This window comes from Anomaloglossus baeobatrachus, chromosome 6 (genome assembly GCF_048569485.1).
Source record: "Anomaloglossus baeobatrachus isolate aAnoBae1 chromosome 6, aAnoBae1.hap1, whole genome shotgun sequence".
Taxonomy (NCBI): domain Eukaryota; kingdom Metazoa; phylum Chordata; class Amphibia; order Anura; family Aromobatidae; genus Anomaloglossus; species Anomaloglossus baeobatrachus.
Window position 1 is genome coordinate 163,130,025 of NC_134358.1, and position 24,206 is coordinate 163,154,230.

Below are 24,206 nucleotides of genomic sequence, written 5' to 3' on the forward strand. Positions count from 1 at the left end.
GGCGGTGAGGAATTCAAATAATGCCGCCCAAAGTCGGAGCGTGCGCAGTTAAAGCTCTCGGCTCAAGCTCTCATCTGAGCAGGTTCCGCCTCCGGCCCATTGATCTCCCTACACTGGACTTCAGGAAAATGGCACCCTAAGGTGGCACTTGCGCAGATGAGATCTCGGCCTAGAGCTCAATCTGCGTTGACTCCGGGCGCCATTTTGAAACCCTCACCGTCTGCAGGCGCCGCAGCAGCAGCCTGAGCCCTGCACAGCTGCCATACCAGCCTCTGACCCAGCACTAGCCGCCGCAGCCCAAGCATGGCTGCACCAGCCTCTGCCGCAGCCCCAGTCTCCTCCAGAGACTCAGCTTCCGCCGGAGCCACAGCCTCCGCCGCAGCCACAGCCTCCATCGCTGCACTAGCATAGCCTCCTCCACCACCGTTACTGCCCCCTCTAGTAAGACACAACAGGATTACAAGATAGACCCCATATTTTTTTTTGACCTTTTTCTTGCTCTGAATTTGGGGTGCGTCTAATAATCCGGTGCATCTTATAAAACGAAAAATATGGTATATTAAAAGGGGTTGTCCCTATATACATTTCATTCTTCATTAGGGTTTCTGATGTATGCATGGTAGATCTGCAATAACTGAAGACTTTGTCTGACACACACTTATGATTTGTATTGCTGTCTGAAGCTGTAGCTTTTAATATATAATAATAAGTGTATATTTTAAAAGAGGATTCTGATGGTGGATCTATACCTTTTTAAAATAGGCTTTCAAAGATCTAAAATAACAAACTGAGCCTTCAACGTTTTCGGGGTGCAGCGCTGCCTCTCCTGCCTTTGTTGATTGGCTGCAGCAGTGATCTTAGATCTAGAGCGCTCATAAATGCTGCAGCTAATCACTGAGCTCAGCAGCTCATGTCATCTACTGAGCCCAGGGATTTTTGAACAGTTTTTTTTAACCTTTTTTTTTTTTCGTTTTAACCTAGAAAATGCGATTGCTTGATACGGCAATACTTTTTATTTATTCCAATCTATTGACCTGTCAGTGTTTTCTTTTTTTCTTTAAAGGGAACCTGTCAGGTCAAATATGCACCCAGTACCACGAGCAGTTCTGATTTCATGGCATAAAAATTCAAAGTTTGAAAATTGGGAAATTTTCACATTTTTGTGAATTTTTTGTTATTCTCATATATAAATACAAATCATAGCTACCAAAATTTACTACTAACATGAAATACAATGTGTCACACAAAACAGAATCACTGGGACCTGTTGAAGCGTTCGAGTTATTACATCATAAAGTGACACTGGTCAGAATTTAAAAATTTAGCTTGGTCAGGGAGGCGAAAACAGGCTCTGGCGTGAAAGGGTTAAATCTACAAATTAACTGTGGCTTGATATCACAGATTTAGCTAGTGTATTCTCACATTTGGTCATTTGTCTATATACACCTCAGTCGTGTTTGAGCTATTTAACATTGTATTGTAAATTTGTAATATTTCAGGTGAAAGAAGTACTAAATAAATTGTATGAGAACAAGAAAATTGCTAGTGCAACTCATAACATTTATGCATACAGGTGAGTTTTATTTCATACATCATTTGCTGATATATGAAAATAGAACATCTACTCGTGAACTCGAACACAATATATAATTCTGTACCTATAACTAGGTATTTTCCGTGGAAGTGTCCATATAGCTTTTCTTTCTCCTGCTGTTAATTACCGTGGAGGCAGCCTTATGCTTCGTCCTTAGGCTATGTGCCCACGGGACAACTTACCCGCGGACTTTGCCGCAGGTTTGTCCACAGGTTTCCCGCAGCTGCTCCCCGGAATCTGCAGCTATCCATTGCTGCGGGATTCGAGCATTTTTGTTGCGGTAAAACTGCGGGACAAGTGTGGAAATATCTGCGGATGTCCCGCCCTCTAACTCCATAGTGAAAAGGTTGGACATCCGCAGATATTTCCACATGAATAAATTACATGCGGTTACGTGCAGCTGCGGGATATCCGCAGCATTTTTTGCAGCCGCACATACCGCAGCATTGATACCGCACTCCCCAAATCCCATAGGATAATAAGGGGAGTGTCTGTACCGGCGTAAACCTGCGGATATATCTGGAAAATCCAGATAAATCTGTGGGTTTTCCGCAGCAATATCCGCGGGTACGTTGTCCTGTGAGCACATAGCCTTAGGGTACGTGCACACGATGAGTGTAAAGGTATGTGCACATGATCAGGACCCTCTGGGTCCTGGACGTGGCAGGTCCTGGCCTGCAGGGCCGCGAGTCTCCTTCGCAGGAAACCGTAGCTGTTCGTACCCATAATCTGGACCCTGGCAGTTGCAGCCTCTCACAATGTTCTCCCTGTGGAGAACGCTTGCGTCTCCGCATTAAAGAATTGACATGCTGCGGCTCGGGAAGCTTCACCGCAAGTTAGTTTTCGCTGCGGGAAAAGCAAGTACAGTGGGCATGAGATTTCTAAAAATCCCATCCACTGTGTTTGTACTGCACAACGCAGCATTTTGGATGCAGGGAAAACACCATGTGTCCAAAACCCTGTGAACCCAGATGGTGAGCACACAGCCTTTTTGATGCTGCTTTTTTTCGCTGTGTCAAAAATGAGTGTTCACTTCCTTGTTGCCACCTCTCATCAGTGTCCCAGATCTCGAGGTGTGAAGCATGAGCTGGGACTGGCTGCTGTTCAAAGTCTATGGAGCCTCGTTCTGAGCCTTCTTCTTAGGTTCCACAGCCCTTGATCTAGGTAATCAAGGAACGTCGTGTCAATCACTGGACTACGTATCTGGGCGTGGGTGCTTATAGATTGTGAAGGTTATAATTATGCATGATTTTATAACACTATAATCTGTAACAATAACCTTGTTTCTTTGCTTTGGGCAACTTCCTGTTTGCTCTGCTGCCTGTGTTTCAACCAACTTTAGGCTAGTTTCACACTTGCGTTGGACGGCTTCCGTAGCATTGCGTTGTGTGACGGATGCAACGGATGCGTTGCATATAGTGGCACAACGGATGCAACGGATCGTACAAAACAACGGAAAGCTTTTTTTTTTCTTCTTTACAGTTTTACCGGCAGCAGACTATTGTGAACGATCAGCTGATCGCTCTCCATAGCCGGCGGCCGGTCAATCAGCTGAGCGCTCTCACCTGCCGGCGGCCGGGCGCTCAGCTGATCGTTCGGCTGCCGAGAATGTGTGCGGGGGGCGGAGTGAGGAGTGGGTGGAGCCGAGCGGGCCATGGCGCTGAGGACAGGTGAGTGTGCGTGTGTGTATGTACATGTATGTATGTATGTGTGTGTGTGTGTGTGTGTCTGTGTGTGTACATACATGCGGAGTGGAGTGCAGGAGGGGGCGGAGCCAAGCGTGGAAGTGTCGGGCTCCCTGCACACGTAGCGAGGGTAACTATCGGCCAAGCACTTTGCTTGGTTACCCGATATTTACCTTTGTTACGGGTGCAGGGAGCCAGAGAGGGCATGCGCACTGAAATCCAACGGATTGCGCTGCTCAAAAAAACGTTACATGCTGCGTTCCTCCTGCCCGGCGCAGCATCAAAATAACGACGCTGCGTCGTCCAGCGGGTGCAACGCTGACACTTGCGTTACAGTGCGTCGTCCATACAAGTGTATGGAGAATAGAGCAGTGCGTTAACGGACTGCGCTATTCTCCATAGTGATGGACTCCGCTGAACGCAAGTGTGAAAGTACCCTTATTGACAAAAACGCATGCATCAGAATTCCATATAAAATCATAAGGAAAGACACAAGTGACCTTACATGCGGGATTGATTTGGAAATTCAGATGCGTCAAAAACCCAACAAACACTGATCGTGAGAATGTACCCGTAAGCTGAATCAGAAGAAAGTGCTGTGTCTTCCATTTCTTCATGCCGGGAATAGCACATCCTCTGGTCTGATGAAGGTGTCAGGACTGGAAGCTTTCACTGTTTATAGATCCTCCAGTACATCTAAAATGTGAATAAAAACAAAGGCAAAATATTTGAAAGTTAAATTGGGAATTGTCTTTCTTCATTGAATCTGCATTGGAACCTATTCCAGCACTCGTTGCTGCCAAGTGCCATCATTTTCTGCACATAGTCCGATTGATGATGCTTCCGCCTTTTTATTTTCCTAAGTGTGTGCTGCCAGGCTGCATTTTCTTCAGCTTTACGGCAAACCACTGAGTTACTGTGCTGCCGACAACTTAGCTACAGTGCCCAGAGTCTGAGGTCATCTACAATCCACTTGCTGCAAGCTGGAAATTCGATTTGTACAATGTATGGCTGTGCGGGCATACATTGATAATCGACCGTACCTAGTTGTTATGACAATTTGCACTTAAAGTATCTGTGTTCCAGCACACATATGGATATAATAATTAACATGACACGGGTTTGCCACTACTCGGACAATTCCTTTTCCATCTGTATGTTTCCTCTCAACAAAGTAACACCACCCATACCCACTTCCAGTGCTAAAGCGGTTCCAGTGGTGTCAGGACTGGCTTTCCCGGGGATCGTTTGGCATTGTTATGTATCAAAATCCCTGCAACTAATCAGTGTTAGCTTCACTTTCCTATCCTTTAGGCCTGTTTCACACGTCAGTGAAAAACAGACTGTTTTCACTGACGTGTAAAAAACGCATATGTCCCTTTGTGTACCGTGATTCACGGAACACGTGGGTTGTCCATGTGCAATCCGTTATCCGTGATACATGATTGCACATGGAGATAAACTCACTTGTCCCCGCTCCTGCTGTCCGTGGTGCTGAACTCTTCGGCTCTGCCATGTTTCTGACCTCCGCTGCAGCCTATTCCGGGTCGGCTGTGGCTGCATACATGAATATGCAGCCAATAATGAGCCGGCTCTGAAGCAGAGGCTGACAAGCAGAGGAGAAGAAACAAGCAGCGATGGAGACTGTGAGTGAAAAATGTTTTTTATTTTCCATATACGTGTTTTTCTGGTACGTGTTTCACAGATCATACCATAGTGTGATCTGTGGGACATCAGTGATGCCAGAAAAAAAAGGGATGTCTCCTTGTGGCAGTCACGGACACGCACGTACGCCACACAGAGACACAGTCGGTGAAAAATCACTGATGTGTGTGCAGACCTGTTGATTATAATGGGTCTGCGTATGTCCTTGATTCTGGTACGTATAAAAACTGTCACATACCAGAATCACTGACGTCTGAAACAGGCCTTAGACAAAAATGAAGACATTCAGAGGAAGCGAGAGATGTGGTTGTTTTCTCAATTACTCTGGATGTCTGATTTTGTCCGTAGGAGAGGACAGCGAATCCAGCTCTGATTGTCAAAAGAGTTTGAGTGACATTATAATGTCACACAATCCCCAGGAGAGACAGCGCCAACACTGCTGGAAACCCATTATCTGAATTAAACAATCCTATAGTTCTGGTATTTTCTCTATCTAATGTATATAGTTTTTATTGACCTATAATTTGTATGACTAACTTGTTAAATTATTCACTTGTCCAACAGGATATATTCTGTAAAGACAAATGCGTTTGTGCAAGACTGTGAGGATGATGGGGAAACAGCAGCTGGTAAAAGACTTCTTCATCTTATGCAGGTATTTACAATGTGATTGCACCATATACAAAGTAATCATGTTGTCTTTATGCTGCTCTGCATAGTTAGTGAGAGCAGCACCCTTCTGGTAAAGACCATAAAAATTTGCACTAAATAAAAAAGCCCATATCTCTGGAATGGTATGGTGGGTTTAAAATGAGCCTGACAGCCCTCCCGTTTCCCCAAAACCGTTTCCATGTATTCATTCTTTTGTTAACACTAGAAGTCCCAGAGAGGGGTCATTTAACATTTCTACCTTTGGAACCCAGAGACCGGTCGAATGACCTGAAGGATTTTAGCTAACTTCCTATAATCACCGTCTTTTGTTCTGTAATTAAGGCCATTACTGTCGCACCACAGGAGGTTGTTTTCCATTGAGTTTAGCCATTTTGTTTCTAGTTAGTTCTATTCAGTTTGGACTAAGGGTCATTTGACCCTCTTTCGGGACTTCAGGGGGGAGCTCGAAATTTCTGGGACTTCTAGTGTTAAAAGATCTCCTAACAAGCCATTTGCACAGTATATGTGATTCTCAATAGTTTTCACAAAGAATCAATGTATAAATAGAGCTAAACTCCAAAAACAATAGCAAACAACTGTTTTGGTATATTGTGCTTAGGACCATATTGGACTAGCAATCCATGTTGAGAAAATATGATATACTAATGATGAAATATTCTGGTTGTTTGATATTTTAATATAACAAATTTGAGCTTTTTTCGTTTGGAATTCCAGTTTTCTGTTTGTTTCATACAGTATACTGTATGTGATTGCAGTATAGTAAATGGCCAAACCTACTTTATAAATTCATTATTCATTTACAATATGCTAATTAGTGTTAGACTAGTCGAGGGGGCATTAATTTACCCAGAGTAGTCATCCCTAAAACATGTTATCACACCTATGTGGGCGTGATGATATAATTTGCAAGAGCTGGCTATCACACTGGAGCGTACAGACGCTCAGTGTTCAGCGCAACACAATGGTATCACTGGGAATGGTATAGACGGATGGCCCTGGCGGTAGGGAGAGGGGACACTTCTTGCAACTCACTCTGTACCATACACTCCCTAACGTCCCTATACAGGTCCTTTTACAACATCAGCATCATGTGCCTATGCCCTCCCTTGCCCTGAAGTCACCCTGGCTAGTGAGAAGGCCGGCGAAAACACTAGTCTCACCATTGCAATAATAACACAAGGTTAGGGAGACAGACAAAGGGAATATAAATACAAAAAGGAAACCACTCCAAGCTCCTCCAATGTAGCTAAACATCACAGCTGCAATAGTCATGACTCCTCAGCTTCTTCCAGAGAAAGGCTTGTCCAAAGTGGTAAGCATAGAAATGAAAATCTGTATTTCTTTGTCGCTCCATTGGGAGACCCAGACAATTGGGTGTATAGCTTCTGCCTCCGGAGGCCACACAAAGCATTACACTTAAAAGTGTAAACCCCTCCCCTCTGCCTATACACCCCCCCGTGCATCACGGGCTCCTCAGTTTTATTGCTTTGTGTGAAGGAGGCACACATCCACGCAAGCTCCACATTTTAGTCAGCAGCAGCTGCTGACTATATCGGATGGAAGAAAAGTGGGCCCATAACAGGGCCCCCAGCATGCTCCCTTCTCACCCCACTCTGGTCGGCGGTGCTGTTAAGGTTGAGGTACCCATTGCGGGTACATAGGCAGGAGCCACATGCTGTTTTCCTTCCCCATCCCTTAGGGGCTCTGGGTGAAGTGGGATCCTAACCGGTCACCAGGCACTGGGACCATGCTCCCTCCGCAGCCCCTGAGGGAATCTGCTGGACAGGAGACCGGGTATCATCAGGGACAAGGCCCTGCTACTCTGAGGTACTCTGTGTCCCCTTGGGGACGGCGCATAGAGCGCCTGTGTAATGGACACTGCAGCAGCTGCTGGGTGTGTTTGTGCGCCGGGACTACCGCGCTGACCGCGCTTGTTTGCCGGCCGCGCTTATAACTTTAGTCCCCGGCTTTTGCGGCCTAGTACCGCATATTCCCGCCCCCGGGCCTGCCAGTCAGGGGTAAGGGCGGGACGCTGCACTGGACGTCAGCGCTGAGGGCTGGAGCATACTTTGTATCCTCCTCCCCCCTCACTGAGCACCGTGGGGCACCAGATTCCCGCACTTTTACAGGCACGCCCACGGCTCCCTCCTCCCCTCAGAATGCCGGCAGCCATTGCTATCAGCACTTCAGACGCTGGAGAACTTCAGAGGGGAGACAACTCTGAGCTCCACAGCTCTGGGAGGCCCAGGCAGGGAATCTGGTGGTCACACAACCGCTGAGAGCGGTCGTAAGCAGCACCTGTTACTAGGTGCTGGCCCCCCTGGGTGCCGAAGTGTATATTTATATGCTGATATTGTATACATTTACTCTGTACGGCCGCACTATTAGCTTTTGGCTATATACCCTCACTGATTGCTCTAAGAGGAGACAACAGCATGTCGTCCGCAAAAAGCAAGGGTGCCAAGGCACAGGCTTACTTTGCAACCTGTACCTCATGTGCGGCAATGCTACCTGCAGGTTCCACCTACCCTCATTGTGTGCAATGCTCGGCCCCTGTGACACTCACTCAGCCGGAGTCTCAGCCACTGGTGGGACCCCCGGCCCAGGTGGAACCACCGGCCCCCACTGTCCAGGTGACAGGGACAGAGTTTGCAGTATTCGCTGACAAACTTTCTGAGTCTATGGATAGATGGTCTGCTAAGATACTAGAAGCTTTGCAGTCCAGACCTGTAACACAGGCCCCGGGCACTGTTGATTCATTGCCCCCAGGCCCACCTCGGTCGGAGCAGCAAAGTGCTCCTGGGTCGACTCATAGGTCCCACGGGGAGGACTCCGACACGGACCGCAGTCCCAGACCGACTAAGCGGGCTCGCTGGGAGCTTCCCTCGACTTCATCTCACTGTTCAGGGTCTCAGCATGAGGACTCTCTGGAGGATGAAGCGGAGGTGGCAGATCAGGGCTCTGATCCTGACGCCGCGCTCAACCTTGATACGCCTGAAGGGGACGCCATAGTAAACGACCTTATAGCGTCCATCAATCAGGTGTTAGATCTTTCTCCTCCAGCACTTCCGAGTGAGGAGTCAGCTTCTCAGGAGAAATTTCATTTTAGGTTTCCCAAACGTACACTGAGTGCGTTTCTTGATCACTCCGACTTCAAAGATGCAGTCCAGAAACACAGAGCTTTTCCGGATAAGCGTTTTACTAAGCGCCTTAATGACACACGTTATCCCTTCCCCCCTGACGTAGTCAAGGGTTGGGCTCAGTGTCCCAAGGTGGATCCTCCAGTCTCTAGACTGGCGGCCAGATCCATAGTTGCAGTGGCAGATGGTGCATCACTCAAGGATGCCACTGACAGGCAGATAGAGCTCCTGATGAAATCCATCTATGAGGCTATCGGCACGTCCTTTGCTCCGGCATTTGCAGCCGTATGGGCACTCCAAGCTATCTCAGCTTGTCAGTCTGAGATTAATGCAGTCACACGGGCCGCTACTCCGCAGGTTGTGTCATTGACTTCTCAGGCGTCGGCGTTTGCGTCCTACGCCATGAATGCTGTACTGGACTCTGCGAGCCGTACAGCGGTAGCATCCGCCAATTCAGTGGCAGTCCTCAGGGCCATGTGGCTACGTGAATGGAAGGCAGACTCTGCTTCCAAAAAGTTTTTAACCGGTTTGCCGTTTTCTGGCGACCGCCTGTTTGGCGAGCAATTGGATGAAATCATTAAACAATCCAAGGGTAAGGACTCGTCCTTACCCCAGTCCAAACCTAACGGACCTCAACAACGGAAGGTACAATCGAGGTTTCGGTCCTTTCGGCCCTCAGGCAGGTCTCAATTCTCCTCGTCCAACAGGCCTCAAAAGGGTCAGAGGAACTCTGATTCGTGGCGGTCTAAGGCACGTCCTAAAAAGACCGCCGGAGGAACCGCTCCCAAAGCGGCCTCCTCATGACTTGCGGACTCCCCAAACCGCATCCTCGGTCGGTGGCAGGCTCTCCCGCTTTTGCGACGCCTGGTTCCCACATGTCCAAGACCGATGGGTGAGAGACATTCTGTCTCACGGTTACAGGATAGAGTTCAGTTCTCGTCCTCCGATTCGTTTCTTCAGAACATCTCTGCCCCCCGAGCGAGCCGATGCTCTTCTTCAGGCGGTGAACACTCTGAAGGCAGAAGGAGTGGTTATCCCTGTTCCCCCTCTGCAATGGGGTCACGGTTTTTACTCCAACTTGTTTGTGGTACCAAAAAAGGACGGATCTTTCCGTCCCGTTCTGGACCTCAAACTGCTCAACAGACACGTGAAAACCAGGCGGTTCCGGATGGAATCTCTCCGCTCCGTCATCGCCTCGATGTCCCAAGGAGACTTCCTAGCCTCAATCGACATCAGGGATGCTTATCTCCACGTGCCGATTGCACCAGAGCATCAGCGCTTCCTGCGTTTCGCCATCGGGGACGAACACCTTCAGTTCGTGGCACTGCCTTTCGGCCTGGCAACAGCCCCACGGGTCTTCACCAAGGTCATGGCAACAGTGGTAGCAGTCCTACACTCTCAGGGACACTCAGTGATCCCTTACTTGGACGATCTCCTTGTCAAGGCCCCCTCTCGGGTGGCATGCCAACACAGCCTGAACATTGCTCTGGAGACTCTCCAGAGATTCGGGTGGATCATCAATTTCCCAAAGTCAAAACTGACACCGACACAATCGCTGACATATCTCGGGATGGAGTTTCATACTCTCCCAGCGATAGTGAAACTTCCGCTGGACAAACAGCGATCACTACAGACAGGGGTGCAATCTCTCCTCCGAGCCCAGTCGCACCCCTTGAGACGCCTCATGCACTTCCTAGGGAAGATGGTGGCAGCAATGGAGGCAGTTCCATTTGCGCAGTTTCATCTGCGTCCACTTCAATGGGACATTCTCCGCAAATGGGACAGGAAATCGACGTCCCTCGACAGGAACGTCTCCCTTTCTCGGGCAGCCAGGGCCTCCCTTCAGTGGTGGCTCCTTCCCACTTCCTTGTCGAAGGGGAAATCGTTTCTGCCCCCATCCTGGGCTGTGGTCACGACGGACGCGAGTCTGTCAGGGTGGGGAGCGGTCTTCTTCCACCACAGGGCTCAGGGAACCTGGACTCCGACAGAGTCCTCCCTTCAGATCAATGTTCTGGAGATAAGGGCAGTGTATCTAGCCCTAAAGGCGTTCCATCCGTGGCTGGAGGGCAGGCAGATCCGAATTCAGTCGGACAACGCCACGGCGGTGGCATACATCAACCACCAAGGCGGCACACGCAGTCGCCAAGCCTTCCAGGAAGTTCGGCGGATTCTGCTGTGGGTGGAAACCACAGCATCCACCATCTCCGCAGTTCACATCCCGGGCGTAGAAAACTGGGAAGCAGACTTTCTCAGTCGCCAGGGCATGGACGCAGGGGAATGGTCTCTTCACCCGGACGTGTTTCAAGAGATTTGTCACCGCTGGGGGAAGCCGGATGTCGACCTAATGGCGTCCCGGCACAACAACAAGGTCTCGGCATTCATGGCACGGTCTCAAGATCACAGAGCGCTGGCGGCAGACGCATTAGTTCAGGATTGGTCGCAGTTTCGACTGCCTTATGTATTTCCTCCTCTGGCACTGCTGCCCAGAGTGTTACGCAAGATCAGGTCCGACTGCCGCCGCGCCATCCTCATCGCCCCAGACTGGCCGAGGAGGTCGTGGTACCCGGATCTGTGGCATCTCACGGTGGGTCAACCGTGGGCACTACCAGTCCGACCAGACTTGCTGTCTCAAGGGCCATTTTTCCATCTGAATTCTGCGGCCCTCAACCTGACTGTGTGGCCATTGAGTCCTGGATCCTAGCGTCTTCAGGGTTATCTCAAGAGGTCATTGCCACTATGAGACAGGCCAGGAAACCAACGTCAGCCAAGATCTACCACAGGACGTGGAGGATCTTCTTATCCTGGTGCTCTGATCAGGGTTTTATACCCTGGCCATTTGCCTTGCCCACTTTTCTGTCCTTCCTTCAATCCGGAATGGAAAAGGGGTTGTCTCTCGGCTCTCTTAAGGGACAAGTCTCGGCGCTCTCTGTGTTTTTTCAAAAGCGTCTAGCAAGGCTTCCGCAGGTACGCACGTTCCTGCAGGGGGTTTGCCACATAGTCCCCCCTTACAAGCGCCCGCTAGAACCCTGGGATCTGAACAGGGTGCTAATGGCTCTTCAGAAACCACCTTTCGAGCCAATGAGGGATATTTCTCTTTCTCGCCTCTCGCAGAAGGTGGTCTTCCTAGTGGCAGTCACATCACTTCGCAGAGTGTCTGAGCTAGCTGCACTGTCATGCAAAGCCCCCTTCCTGGTGTTTCACCAGGACAAGGTGGTTCTGCGTCCGGTTCCGGAATTTCTCCCTAAGGTGGTATCCCCTTTTCATCTCAATCAGGATATCTCCTTACCTTCTTTTTGTCCTCATCCAGTTCACCAATGTGAAAAGGATTTGCACTTGTTAGATCTTGTGAGAGCACTCCGGCTCTACATTTCTCGTACGTCGCCCCTGCGCCGCTCGGATGCGCTCTTTGTCCTTGTCGCTGGCCAGCGTAAAGGGTCGCAGGCTTCCAAGTCAACCTTGGCTCGGTGGATCAAGGAACCAATTCTTGAAGCCTACCGTTCTTCTGGGCTTCCGGTTCCTTCAGGACTGAAAGCCCATTCTACCAGAGCCGTGGGTGCGTCCTGGGCATTGCGGCACCAGGCTACGGCTCAGCAGGTGTGTCAGGCGGCTACCTGGTCGAGTCTGCACACTTTCACGAAACACTATCAGGTGCATACCTATGCTTCGGCAGATGCCAGCCTAGGTAGGCGAGTCCTTCAGGCGGCGGTTGCCCACCTGTAGGAAGGGGCCGTTTTTCGGCTCTATTACCGGGGTATTCTTTTACCCACCCAGGGACTGCTTTTGGACGTCCCAATTGTCTGGGTCTCCCAATGGAGCGACAAAGAAGAAGGGAATTTTGTTTACTTACCGTAAATTCCTTTTCTTCTAGCTCCAATTGGGAGACCCAGCACCCGCCCCTGTTCCCTTCGGGCTGTTTGTTCTTTTGTGTACACATGTTGTTCATGTTGAATTTTTGTTTTGGTTCATGGTTTCAGTTCTCCGAACATCCTTCGGATTGAATTTACCTTAGACCAATTTATAAGTTTCCTCCTTCCTGCTTTTGCACCAAAACTGAGGAGCCCGTGATGCACGGGGGGGTGTATAGGCAGAGGGGAGGGGTTTACACTTTTAAGTGTAATGCTTTGTGTGGCCTCCGGAGGCAGAAGCTATACACCCAATTGTCTGGGTCTCCCAATTGGAGCTAGAAGAAAAGGAATTTACGGTAAGTAAACAAAATTCCCTTCTTTAATGTATGTAAATTTCTGTATATCTGACTTTCTATCCTTGAGTTTTCAGTGTCAGCAGTTATAAAAATAGTTACAGCTGTTCGACTGCAACCATTCACAGCCGCCAGTAGTCGTACAGTAAAATAAATAAATTACAAAAAACGGTATGTGGTTCCCCCAATATTGATATCCAGCCAAGATAAAGCCCCACAGCTGGGACTGGTATTCTCAGACTGGAGAGGCATATGGTTATTAGGCTCTCCCCAGCCTAAAAATATCAGCCAGGAGCCACCTGGAATTGCCGCATCCATTGGATGTGACAGTCCTGACACTTTATCCAGCTCTTCCCGATTTCCCAGGTGCGGTGGCAGTCAGGGTAATAAGGAGTTAATGGCATCCCATAGCTGCCACTAAGTCCTAGATTAGTCATGGCAGGTGTCTATGAGACACCCACTCATCACTAATCTGTAAGTGGAAGTAAATAAACACAAACACCTAAAAAATACTTTTTTTGAAATAAAAGACAAAAAAGCCACCTTCTTTCACCACTTTATTAACCACCCCATGCACCCCTCCAGGTCCAACATAATCCACACGAGGTCCCACGTCGGTTTCAGCACTGCTACATCTGATGCTCACGGCAAGTGCCATAGAACAAAACTGCCCGCTGTGAGCTACACGCAGCAAGTGAAGTGAGCCGCACGATAAGCGGTGACGTCACTCAGGTGATTTCCAGTCACAGCTGGAGTCCTTCAACTGTGACTGCAAATCAGGCCACCGCAACTGAAGTGAGCTGCGCGATCAGCGGTGACGTCACTTTGGTGAGTCCTCCATCTGCGGCTCACTTCAGTCGTGGACTCCAGGACACATGGGATCCCGCTGTGACCTCAAATCACCCAAGTGACTCACCGCTTATCACGTGGTTCTTTTCACTTGCTGCATGGAGCTCACAGCGCACAGTCATGTTCTATGACACTAGCTGTGACAGGTCAGGTATGTAGCAGAGCTGAATCGCTGTGGGACCTTGTGTGGATTACCTCGGACCTGGAGGAGTGTTTGGGGGGTTAATAAAGTGGTGAAAGGGGGTGCTTTTTGTCTTTTATTTCAAATAAAGGATTTTTTGGGTGTTTGTGTTTATTTACTTTCACTTACAGATTAGTGATGGGGGGGGTGTCTCATCGATGCCTGCCATCACTAAGCTAGGGCTTAGCAGCTGTGGACTATTATTAACTACTTATTTTTCCGATTGCCACTGCACCAGGGCAAAGGGAGGAGTCGGGCCCAGCGCCAGAATTAGCGCATCTTATGAATGCGCCACTTCTGGGGCGGCTGTGGACTGCTATTGTTAGCCTGGAAAGTGTCATATAATGATGGCCCTTCCCACCCTAATAATATCAGACCACTGTTGTCTGCTGTACCTTGGCTGATTTTAGAAAATGAGGTGGACCCCACATCATTTAAAAAAAAAAATAAAAAATCAAATAATTTTAAAAAAAAAGCGTGGAAGCCCCTCTATTTCTCTGACGCCTCATTGGGGGACACAGGACCATGGGTGTTATGCTGCTTATCCATAGGAGGACACTAAGTAGATGCAAAGATGTTAGCTCCTCCCCTGCAGTATACACCCCCTGGCCCAGCCAGGCTACTTCAGTTTTAGCTTAGTGTCTATAGGAGGCACATCTCTGCAGACTACTGCAGCAAGAATTTTTTTGTTTTTAGAGGGCGACTGTTTCCTTCGGGGACCGATTTCCCAAAACCATCAACAAGCGGGAACGCGGAGTGTCGCCTCCCCGTACCCCCTCCTGCGACGCTGGATCCTGGGCCGTTACTCACTGGACGATGGTTCTCACAGGCACCGATTTTCCAGAGCCCAGAGCAGATGAAAACTTCCTCAGTCCCTCTTGCAGGCTCTGAGTTGATACACGCTCTGCACCAGCTTGACCAGGCAGCAAGCATCAGACTGCCATCTCCACATGAGGTGAGATCCTTCCGATTTCCAGAGCAGATAAAAAACTTCCTCAGTTCCTCTGGCAGGCTCTGAGTTGATAAAAGCTCTGTGACCGGGGGCTTAAGAAAGGAGAGGCAGCTTCACAGCAGGCGTCAGAATCTCCACACTGGCTCCCTGACAGGAATTGGAGCAAAGGTCAGATCCTCCCTGACTGTATTCACATGGGCTGATTGCAGACTCCTGCATAGCATTCCACCTGTGACAGGGGGAGGGGAGAGCTCCCAGGACTCAGTGCACCCGCAGCTGCGGTACACTTAGAGTTTTTTCTGTCCACCATTGTTGTGCAGGGCTGGAGGGGGGAAGGGGAGTCCCTTCCCACCATTTTTTTTTGTTTATTATATTTTCTCATGCCTTCTTGTCGGAGCTAAGCCCTGCCCCCTCCAACACTCGATAAGCCACGCTCCCTCACGAAAGCGCGCGTAACCCTCCTCACACAGGAGCTCTGCAGAGCATTGCTCCCTCTTGTTGTGATCAGAGCCTGTGGGTGTCTCTCAGAGCTGGCTTCCTCCTTCCCACAGGAACTGGGACACAGGAGCAGGGGGGAGGGGCCATCAGGGTTCTGGGTGAGTTATTTCCTCACTTGCACATTAGCTCTGCAGAGCATTGCTTCCTCATTACAATGAGAGTTTGTGGCCCATCAGCCAGGGGCTGCAGTCGCATGTTTTATGCCCTGCACAACTACAGCAACAACTATAAGACTATTAATGTATCCTGCCACGCTGAGCTACTACGGGATGATAGCACCTCTTCCTTCTGTGAGTCCGGTGCCTTTGTAGCTCCCCCCGCCACCACCGCAGCAACCGCTGCCAGCCCAGAGCCTACGGCTCCCAGTCCCCCAGAATGGGCACAGTTCCCAGAACCTGGTGCTGGCTATGCAACATCGTCCTCACACCCCTCGGGGCCCCTGGACAGAACGCAGCCTGATGACACCTCTATAGAGGGTCCTTCTGATAAGAATCAGCCCTCTGCTTCACCGGTTGCAGATCAGAAAAAGGGCATGACCCCCATAGTTCTCCCTCCGGGGTACACAGATGGGGTTCTCCCACATGTTCCGCGGTCGCTGAGTTGCCGGAGGAAGGGGAATGGTGTTTGTACCGGGATGATTCCTTGATTTCAACCTCCCCGAGCGATCAAGCTGCGATGGACTCCCTTATTGCAGCAATCAACCAAACTCTGCATGTGAAGCTCTCCCATCCACTACTACTGACCCTGCGGTCTCCTTTAAAAGGGTGAAGAAACCTAAAAAAAAAAAAGTTTTTTGACGCCGCTTCGGTATCTGTAAACTCATGGAGTCCCGGTACCCCTTTGGCTTAGCTGTCTCTAAAGGCTGGGCCGATCTGGCCTCAGTGGACCCTCACCCGGCTTCCCGCCTGCCTGAAGGACCCTCCTGTCTTTTACAGACAGAGAGGTGGAGCAGCTCGATCGCTCCGCCTTGATGCTGCGGGTCCCTCTCCCCTTCCGTGTGGGTCGCACAGGCACCAGGACTACCAGTTTCCCTCAGACCCTCACAGATGTAACAGTTCACATTGCTGCGGCGGCAGAGTACCTCATGCAGGCCTCCCTCGACGCTGCTACCTGCACAGTTATTGCCGCCTCAAATACCATAGCCATCCGTAAGGCCCTCTGGTTGCGATAATGGAGAGCGGACTCGGTCTCTAAGAAACCTCTCACAGTACTCCTTTCCAGACCGATTGTTTGCCGATCGTCTGGACAGGCTCTTTTTTTTCTGACGCCACAGGAGGAAATGAGTACCTCCCTCCCCCAACTCTAGCCCAGGATGTTTTTTACTAGACACGCAGGGCCCAACCTTCTCAGCCCTCCCCGAGTCCACCTCGTCCTGGCAGTCTAGACAAAGACCAAGGAGTCTCGTCCTCCTCCATCTGGGCCGCCGCCTCAGACCACAAATGGGTGCAATACCACATTGAATTCCGGACCCGATCCCCTGGTCAGTCTTTTCTCTCAAACCCCCCCCAAAGGCTCCAAAACACCGCGAGGCCTTCTCCTCAGCAATCCACTCCCTCCAAACAGCGGGGGGCGATGGTACCTGTTCCGGACGGCGAGAAGTCCTTCTATTCCAACCTCTTGTGGTTCCCAAAAAAGGACGGATCAGTTCGACGTATCCTGGACCTCGAACACCTGAGAAAACATGTGCACGTAAGGAGATTCAGAATGGAATTCCTAGGGTCCATTATTGCCTATATGGTCGAAGGAGAATTCCTTGCCTCCCTAGCTATCAGGGATGCGTACCTGCACATACCCATCGCTCCAGCTCACCAAAAGTTCCTCCACTTAGCGGTTCAGGACTTCTTCTTTTTTTTTTTTTTTTTTCATTTGTGGCCCTACCCTCGACTCTGCCACAGCACCAAGGGTCTTAACAAAGGTCATGGCGGCCGCCATGAGTGCCCTTCACGCCAGGAGAGTGGCTGTTCTGCCTGGCTTGGATGACCTCCTCATCAAGGGCTCAACCAGCGTGCAGATCTCTGTGGGCATCCTGTCCCGCTTAGGGCGGCTTCTGACTCCAGTCAAATCATCCCCGGTCCCGTCAAAATCCGTCACCTCCCTGGGCATGTCCTTGGACACCCTTCGGGGCTTGATATTTCTCCTTCAAGACAAAGCAACCGCTCTACAACAAGCGGTACACTGCCCTCTACGTACTCCTCTCGCTCCATACAATTCAGTATGAGAGTGCTAGGTAGAATAGCGGCGGCTATAGAGGCAGTGCTGCTCGCTTAGCCACACCACCGCCCACTGCAGCTTGCACGTCTGGCTGCCTGGGACAAGAGCCCCTTTTTCTTGGACGAACTTTTCACCTGACACCTTCAGTCAGGTATGCGCTTTGCTGGTGGCTTCAGTCCTCTTCCATATCGAGAAGGAGATTTTCTCCCCCAAGTGGACTGGCTACTCCTGACCACGGACGCCAGCCTCTTAGTCTGGGGAGCAGCGTACTGGCTCCACACTGCTTCGGGACGATGGACGCCCCACGAGTCTTCCCTTCCCAGAAATCATCCTGAAAATCAGCGCGATCTTCTCGCGCTCAGGTCATTCCCCCCTTCTGCTAGCAGGTCGTTTGATTCGGGTCCAATTGGACAATGCAACAGCTGTGGCCTATGTCAATCGGCAGGGAGGTACCAGCAGCAAGACAGCTTATCTCGAGGTCCTCAGGATCCTCACCTGGGCCGAATCGACGGGGGTCTGTGTTTTCAGCGTTACAAATACCGGGAGTAGAGAACTGGTTTCTCCACCGAGAAGTGTTCCCACACATCTGCACTTGCTGGGGTACACCAGACGTGGATCTAATAGCCTCAAGGTTGAACGCAAAGGTACCCGCGTTCTTAGCCAGGTCACGTGATCCACAGTCCATTGGCGTGGATGCTCTAGTCTCCTGAAGTCGTTTCCGTCTACCTTACATGTTTTTCGCCTCTGCCCCTGCTGCCACGAGTAATCAGGAAGATCAAGGCAGAAGAAGTTCTCGTGATGCTAAGAGCACTAGACTAGCCCAGGTGCGCCTGGTATGCTGAATTAGTACAATTGCTCATGGCGCCTTGTAAGCATCCCAGACCTGCTGACCCAAGGGCCCATTTCCCATCAACTCCAGAGCCCTGAAGCTGACGGCCTGGCCATTGAGACCTGGACTTTAACAAGAGCGAGATTCTCTCCCGCGGTCATCTTCACTATGTACAGTGCCCAAAAGCTGGCCTTCATCCCGTATTTACCACCTTACGTGGAAAACTTTCCTTTCCCAGTGCAGGGAATCTAATGTCCAACCTATGCCTCTGGCGATCCCCAGAATTCTTGATTTTTGTTGATTTTTTTTTGCAGTCAGGTTGCAAAAGGGGTTGGCCCTCAGCTCCCTTAAGGGGCAGGTTTCATCTCTCTCAATATTCTATCAACACCGCCTAGCTTGCAATCCGCAAGTCAAGACTTTCCTCAAGGGCGTTTTCCATCTAGTTTCCTCGTATAAACAGTCGCTGAACCCATGGGACCTCAATCTCGTTTTGGACGGTATCCAGAGGTCCCTCCCTGAACCTCTTAAGGAATCTTCTCTTGCTCTTCTCTCCTGGCGATTACGTCCATCAGACAAGTTTCGGAACTGGCAGCACTCTCTTGCCGCGAACCCTTTCTGATCTTTCATCAGGACAAGGTGGTTCTACGCCCCCTTCCGGATTTTCTTCCCAAGGTTACTTCCCCATTTCATATGAACGAGGACATTGTTCTGCCTTCCTTTTCTCCACACCCAGTCCATAGGGTGGAAAGGTTTCTATATTCGCTAGACCTTGTGAGGGCTCTCAGATATTACGTACCCAGGACAACCTCTTTAGGAACATAGACTCCTTGTTCGTCATTCCTGAAAGGCTTAAGAAAGGAGAGGCAGCTTCATAGGCAACGCTGGCTTGCTGGATTCGCTCTGCAATCGAGGTCTACCGCTTGCAACTCAATCCCATTCCTAGTAGGCTGCGAATCATTCCACATGAGCAGTTGGTGCCTCTTGGGCCAATAGGCATCAGGCTTCAGTGGAACAGAGGTGTAAGGCTGCGACCTGGTCTTGCCTACATACTGTTTCAAAGCATTACCGAGTCTATACCCAGGCTTCAGCTGAGGTGAACCTAGGTAGGAAAATTCTGCAAACGATAGTGGAGCACCTATCTCAGTAGGCGCTCCTGGCTATCTGGGACTGGTTCCTAGTCCTTGGGTTGCGTTGTTTATTGTTTACCCACCCAGGGACTGCTTTAGGACGTCCCATGGTCCTGTGTCCCCCAATGAGGCGTCAGGGAAAAACGGATTTTTGTGTACTCACCGTAAAATCGTTTTCTCTTAGCCATCATTGGGGGACACAGCACCCTCCCTTTTCCCCTGTTGGGCCTTAGCTTTTTTTCTCTCTCAGTACTTTTTTACTTTTTTGTTATGAGTATTCACTCACGTTTTTTGTTACTTGTTCTCCTACTGCTTGTGTACTAAAACTGAAGTAGCCTGGCTGGGCCAGGGGGTGTATACTGCAGGGAAGGAGCTAACATCTTTGCATCTACTTAGTGTCCTCCTATGGATAAGCAGGATAACACCCATGGTCCTGTGTCCCCCAATGATGGCTAAGAGAAAACGATTTTACGGTGAGTACACAAAAATCCGTTTTTTTTCGTAACCAGTCAAGGTACAGCAGACAGCTGAGGGTTGCAGCCTGCAGTGGCTGCTGTTTTGTGCTGGATATGAAAAATGGGGGGACCCCACGTCATTTTTTTTTTTTACCCCCAAAAAATTAAAAAAAAAAACCAGCTGTCCAAACAAGCTATTCCTTTGTCAAACTATTCTGTTATTTCTTTCTTTCTATTCTCTGTTCTTTCTTATTATCTGTTCTATATGTTCTTTCTTTATATCTATTCTACATGTTCTATCTATCTATGTATTTATTTTTTTTCTATCTATCTAATCTAGCTATCTATCAATTCTCCTATACTATCATATTTTGTTTCTCCTTTAAAAAATGCATTAACAAAAACGCACCTACATTTCAAGCATTTTTTTTTTACATTTCCAGGCGCTCTGTGACAAGGTGCAGTTTTGGTTGCAGTTTGTGTGCAGAAAAAACTGCAGCGTGCGCTTATAGCCGTCACTTTTTGAAAAAATAATCCTGCAGCAGGCTTTGATCATTGGATTGCAATACCATCAGAGAACTGCAACTGCAGGTTGCTTATACAGAGGTGGTGTGGAGATAATGACAAGAAAGTCACTAAATTAAAAAAATAATAATTCTGCACCAAAAATTGAGCAGGTATGCCAATCAGTGAGGTGCGTCTTTGGTCAGTGCTTAGCAGCAGAAGGCCACACACAAAAGTGATGCAAATGCCAAAAATTAAGTACAGAAGCAGATCAGGATGGGGGTGGTAGAAATTGAAAAAATATATATAAATGGAGAAAATTGCCCTGGGCCAAAAATTTGGCTGCTTTCACATTTGCGTTGTTTTGCATCCGTCACAATCAGTTCTGTGACTGATGCAACGGATGCGTTGCAGATAGTGGCACAACTGATGTGACTAATGCTACAAAACAACGATCCGTTGTTTGTTTGGTTTTTTGACTGTTTTACCGGCGGCCGACTATTGTGAACAATCAGCTGATCACCCGGCCGCTGGGCGATCAGCTGATCGTTCACAAAAGCCGGGCGATCAGCTGATCGTTCGGCCACCGAGAGAGAGAGACATTGATTTCAATAACTAAACATAAGCTGAGCATGCGCAGTGAAAAAAAAAAAAAAAGGATTCTGACGCTCAAAAAACGCTACATGCTGTTTTCCTGTCGCCCGACGGTCAGTCGTTCCACGACTGATCCGTCACACAGCGGATGCAACGCAAGTCCATCAGTCGCAATCCGTCGTCCATACAAGTCTATGGGGAAAAACTGAATCCTGCAAAATATTTTGCAGGATACCGTAATTCCTCAAGGCGACGGATTGCAACTGATGCAAAACAACTCAAGTGTGAAAGCAGCCTTAAGAGCAGATACTGATCAGCAACTTGCATCACTGATCATTGCTTTGCAGCAGCAGGATGCAGATGGGAGAAGGAGAGGCTGGGTGAAAGAATAGGGATTAGTGAGGGGGAAAATAGTGGACAGGGCCTGGATCCAATTCAAGGATGTCTTCAGCTGTAAAACAGCACAGAGGCAGGAGGAGACGAATTTTTATTGTGGTAGAATCACTAGTCGTTACAGGAAGACCACTGAGCAGCACTGCACCGAAGCTGTCACTGCTCTGTACCACATTACTGTATCTCACTGGAATGGAGGCAGGCAGAGTGATGACTTATAGATGATCTGGTGACAATGGCATTTCATTGGAAGGTGGCATTATCGTGATCATGGAGAGCTATCGGCAGGTGCAGAGGGCAGGTGGGGGGGATCTAATCTTAAAATGTGATTGGTGCTGAGTAGCAGCACCAATCACCATTGTGAAGAAGTGCCTTCTGGCACCAGGTCTTTTACTGTATGATTGCTGAAATTGGTTGGTCATAGCTGATTGGCCAATCACAGCAATCACCAGTATGGGGAGTTCTGATGCCCCGACTGGGAGATGAGAGAAAAGGTATTGCTTTCGAGGATAGAACCCATCATTACTTGATCACTGTGTCTTTTAATTCAGTTATTATTTTCCCATATATTGCACTGGTGTGTACATTTGCAGGAAGTCACTGAAAAAATTGATGTACTGATACATTGTATGTCGAGAAGTGGATAATGTTCCGGCCAGTGACCATAGCTGGAGACTAAGGCCTCTTTCACTTATCAGTATTTTTGCCATCAGTCGCAATCTGTCGTTTTGTGAAAAAAACGGATCCAGCGCTGGATCCGTTTTTTTTATCATTGACTTGTATTATGGACGGTTGGCCTCATGTTTCATCCGTTGTGCGACGGATCCGTTGAAAAATGTTTGTCCTGCCAACGTCCACATGAACGTCCTTTGTGTTCGTTGGAAAAATGGACAGCAACGGATCCATCGGCATCCGTCGTTTGTTATAATGAAAGCCTCTCTCTCTATATCATCAGTTTTACCACAATCTGTGACGGATCTGTCGCATCAGTCACACAACAGATTGTGACTGATGGCAATAAACTGATGTGTGAAATAGGTCCATCTCTGCCCCTGGCTGGCTCTTCCCAGCAGTGCCCCAGGTGATATGACAGGTCCCCCCTCATGTCTACATAAGAGAAATTTATTAATCAACTCCAACAGCGCTGAGAAGAGCTGGCAGGGGGATTAGCATCTACGGTATATTTTCTCTGAAACAGTTGACTTCTGATTCGTGCTGCCTGTGATTTGGACAGCATCAATCTGATGATAGGTTCCCCATATTAGTGTACTATTGGCATGGTAAATGGGATCTTTTCCAGCGCGTATAAAAAAATTTACATGTCCTGAAATATAATAGTTTCTACATGCCAGAACGTTGTTTTTGCCAAAACAGTGTTTTTTTTTCCAGATTTTTAACAGCATTTATTATTTTGTGTTTTAGATTTTGGATGCCAGAGATGTATTGGTGGTCGTGTCCCGATGGTATGGAGGCATTCTTCTAGGACCTGATCGCTTCAAGCATATTAACAACTGTGCACGAAACATACTCATCCAGCAAAACTACACAAACTCTGCTGTAAGCGTTTACAACATTTACTGGGAAAAAATTAACTTGACCTACAAATCTTAGTGAGGTTTTCCAGAGATTTACCACTTACTGACTGCAGTTTTCCATTTTTGTGTTGTATTTTTTTTTTCCTGGCACTGTAGATTTTAGTAAATGTGTTTTAGAGAAAAATAATTTATGACATATGTAAATGAGGGGCTTCAGTGCACCCTTGGCGTGGTCAAGGGCTTTTATGTGCGAAGAGCGGAGTATTGTAATTAAGGTCCAATACATCCGCGCCTGGTGATTTATTTCCATGTTTTCATATTTTGCATGTCATTAACATGTCTATGCACCCTGTGATTTCCATAATTCTTTAAAGTTCTCTTCTTGGTGTTGCTATTTCAATGCTGAGGAGTGTTCCTACCCCATGAACGTCTCCGCATGTTTCCACGTTACACCCACAAACTAAAATGTATTTTATGAAATATATCTCCAATAGAAAGTAGTAGGTATTTGTGAAGTATAAAAGGAAAAATAGGAAGATCCAGCTCAAATTAACAATTTCTTTTTTATAACTTGGTAAATTCAAGTACACGAAACATCAAACACTCACAAGATAACTGCTATAGTAGAATATGCATCAACGCGTTTCTAATGTGCTTCCACCCTTAATCATAATTAAGGGTGGAAGCACACCAGACACACATTGATGCATATTCTACTATAGTCGTTTTCTTGTGAGTGTTTGATGCCCCATGTACTTGAATTTACCAAGCAATAAAGCAGAAATTGTTCATTTGAGCTGGACCTTCCTGTTTTACTCATTCAATAATCGGGCCGTGGCGGGCCCTTGTCCGGGCTCTGAACAAGGCGTGCATACCGATAATGGTGAGCTGGATTTACTGCTACTACTATACAAGGAAAAAATATACATAGTTTTCTAAATATTTTAAAAATATAAATCGGAAAATTGAGATGTGCATTTGTTTTCAGCCTCTTGAGTCAATACTTTGTAGGACCACCTTTCCCTGCAATTACTGCTGTAAGATTTTTGGGGGGTACAGTACATCTCCACCAACCAGCTTTTTACTTCTAGAGGGTGAAAATGTTACCTATTTTTCTTTGCAAA

The 24,206-nt window shown here is 48.4% G+C and overlaps 2 protein-coding genes across 2 annotated transcripts in view; one reads left to right on the top strand and one right to left on the bottom strand.

Annotated features, from left to right (window-relative positions):
* OSBPL1A (oxysterol binding protein like 1A) overlaps nucleotides 1–3,869 on the bottom strand; it is a 316,689-nt gene extending 312,820 nt beyond the window's left edge. Inside the window, exon 1 of the mRNA XM_075353345.1 lies at nucleotides 3,851–3,869. The gene's annotated coding sequence lies outside the window, so the exon portion shown is untranslated. The remainder of the gene's footprint in view (nucleotides 1–3,850) is intronic.
* The window catches only part of IMPACT (impact RWD domain protein), an 88,963-nt gene that overhangs the window by 60,485 nt on the left and 4,272 nt on the right, over nucleotides 1–24,206 (top strand). The window contains exons 8-10 of the mRNA XM_075353348.1: nucleotides 1,500–1,573; nucleotides 5,509–5,599; nucleotides 22,970–23,104. Coding sequence (XP_075209463.1) covers nucleotides 1,500–1,573; nucleotides 5,509–5,599; nucleotides 22,970–23,104 — 300 coding nt within the window. The remainder of the gene's footprint in view (nucleotides 1–1,499; nucleotides 1,574–5,508; nucleotides 5,600–22,969; nucleotides 23,105–24,206) is intronic.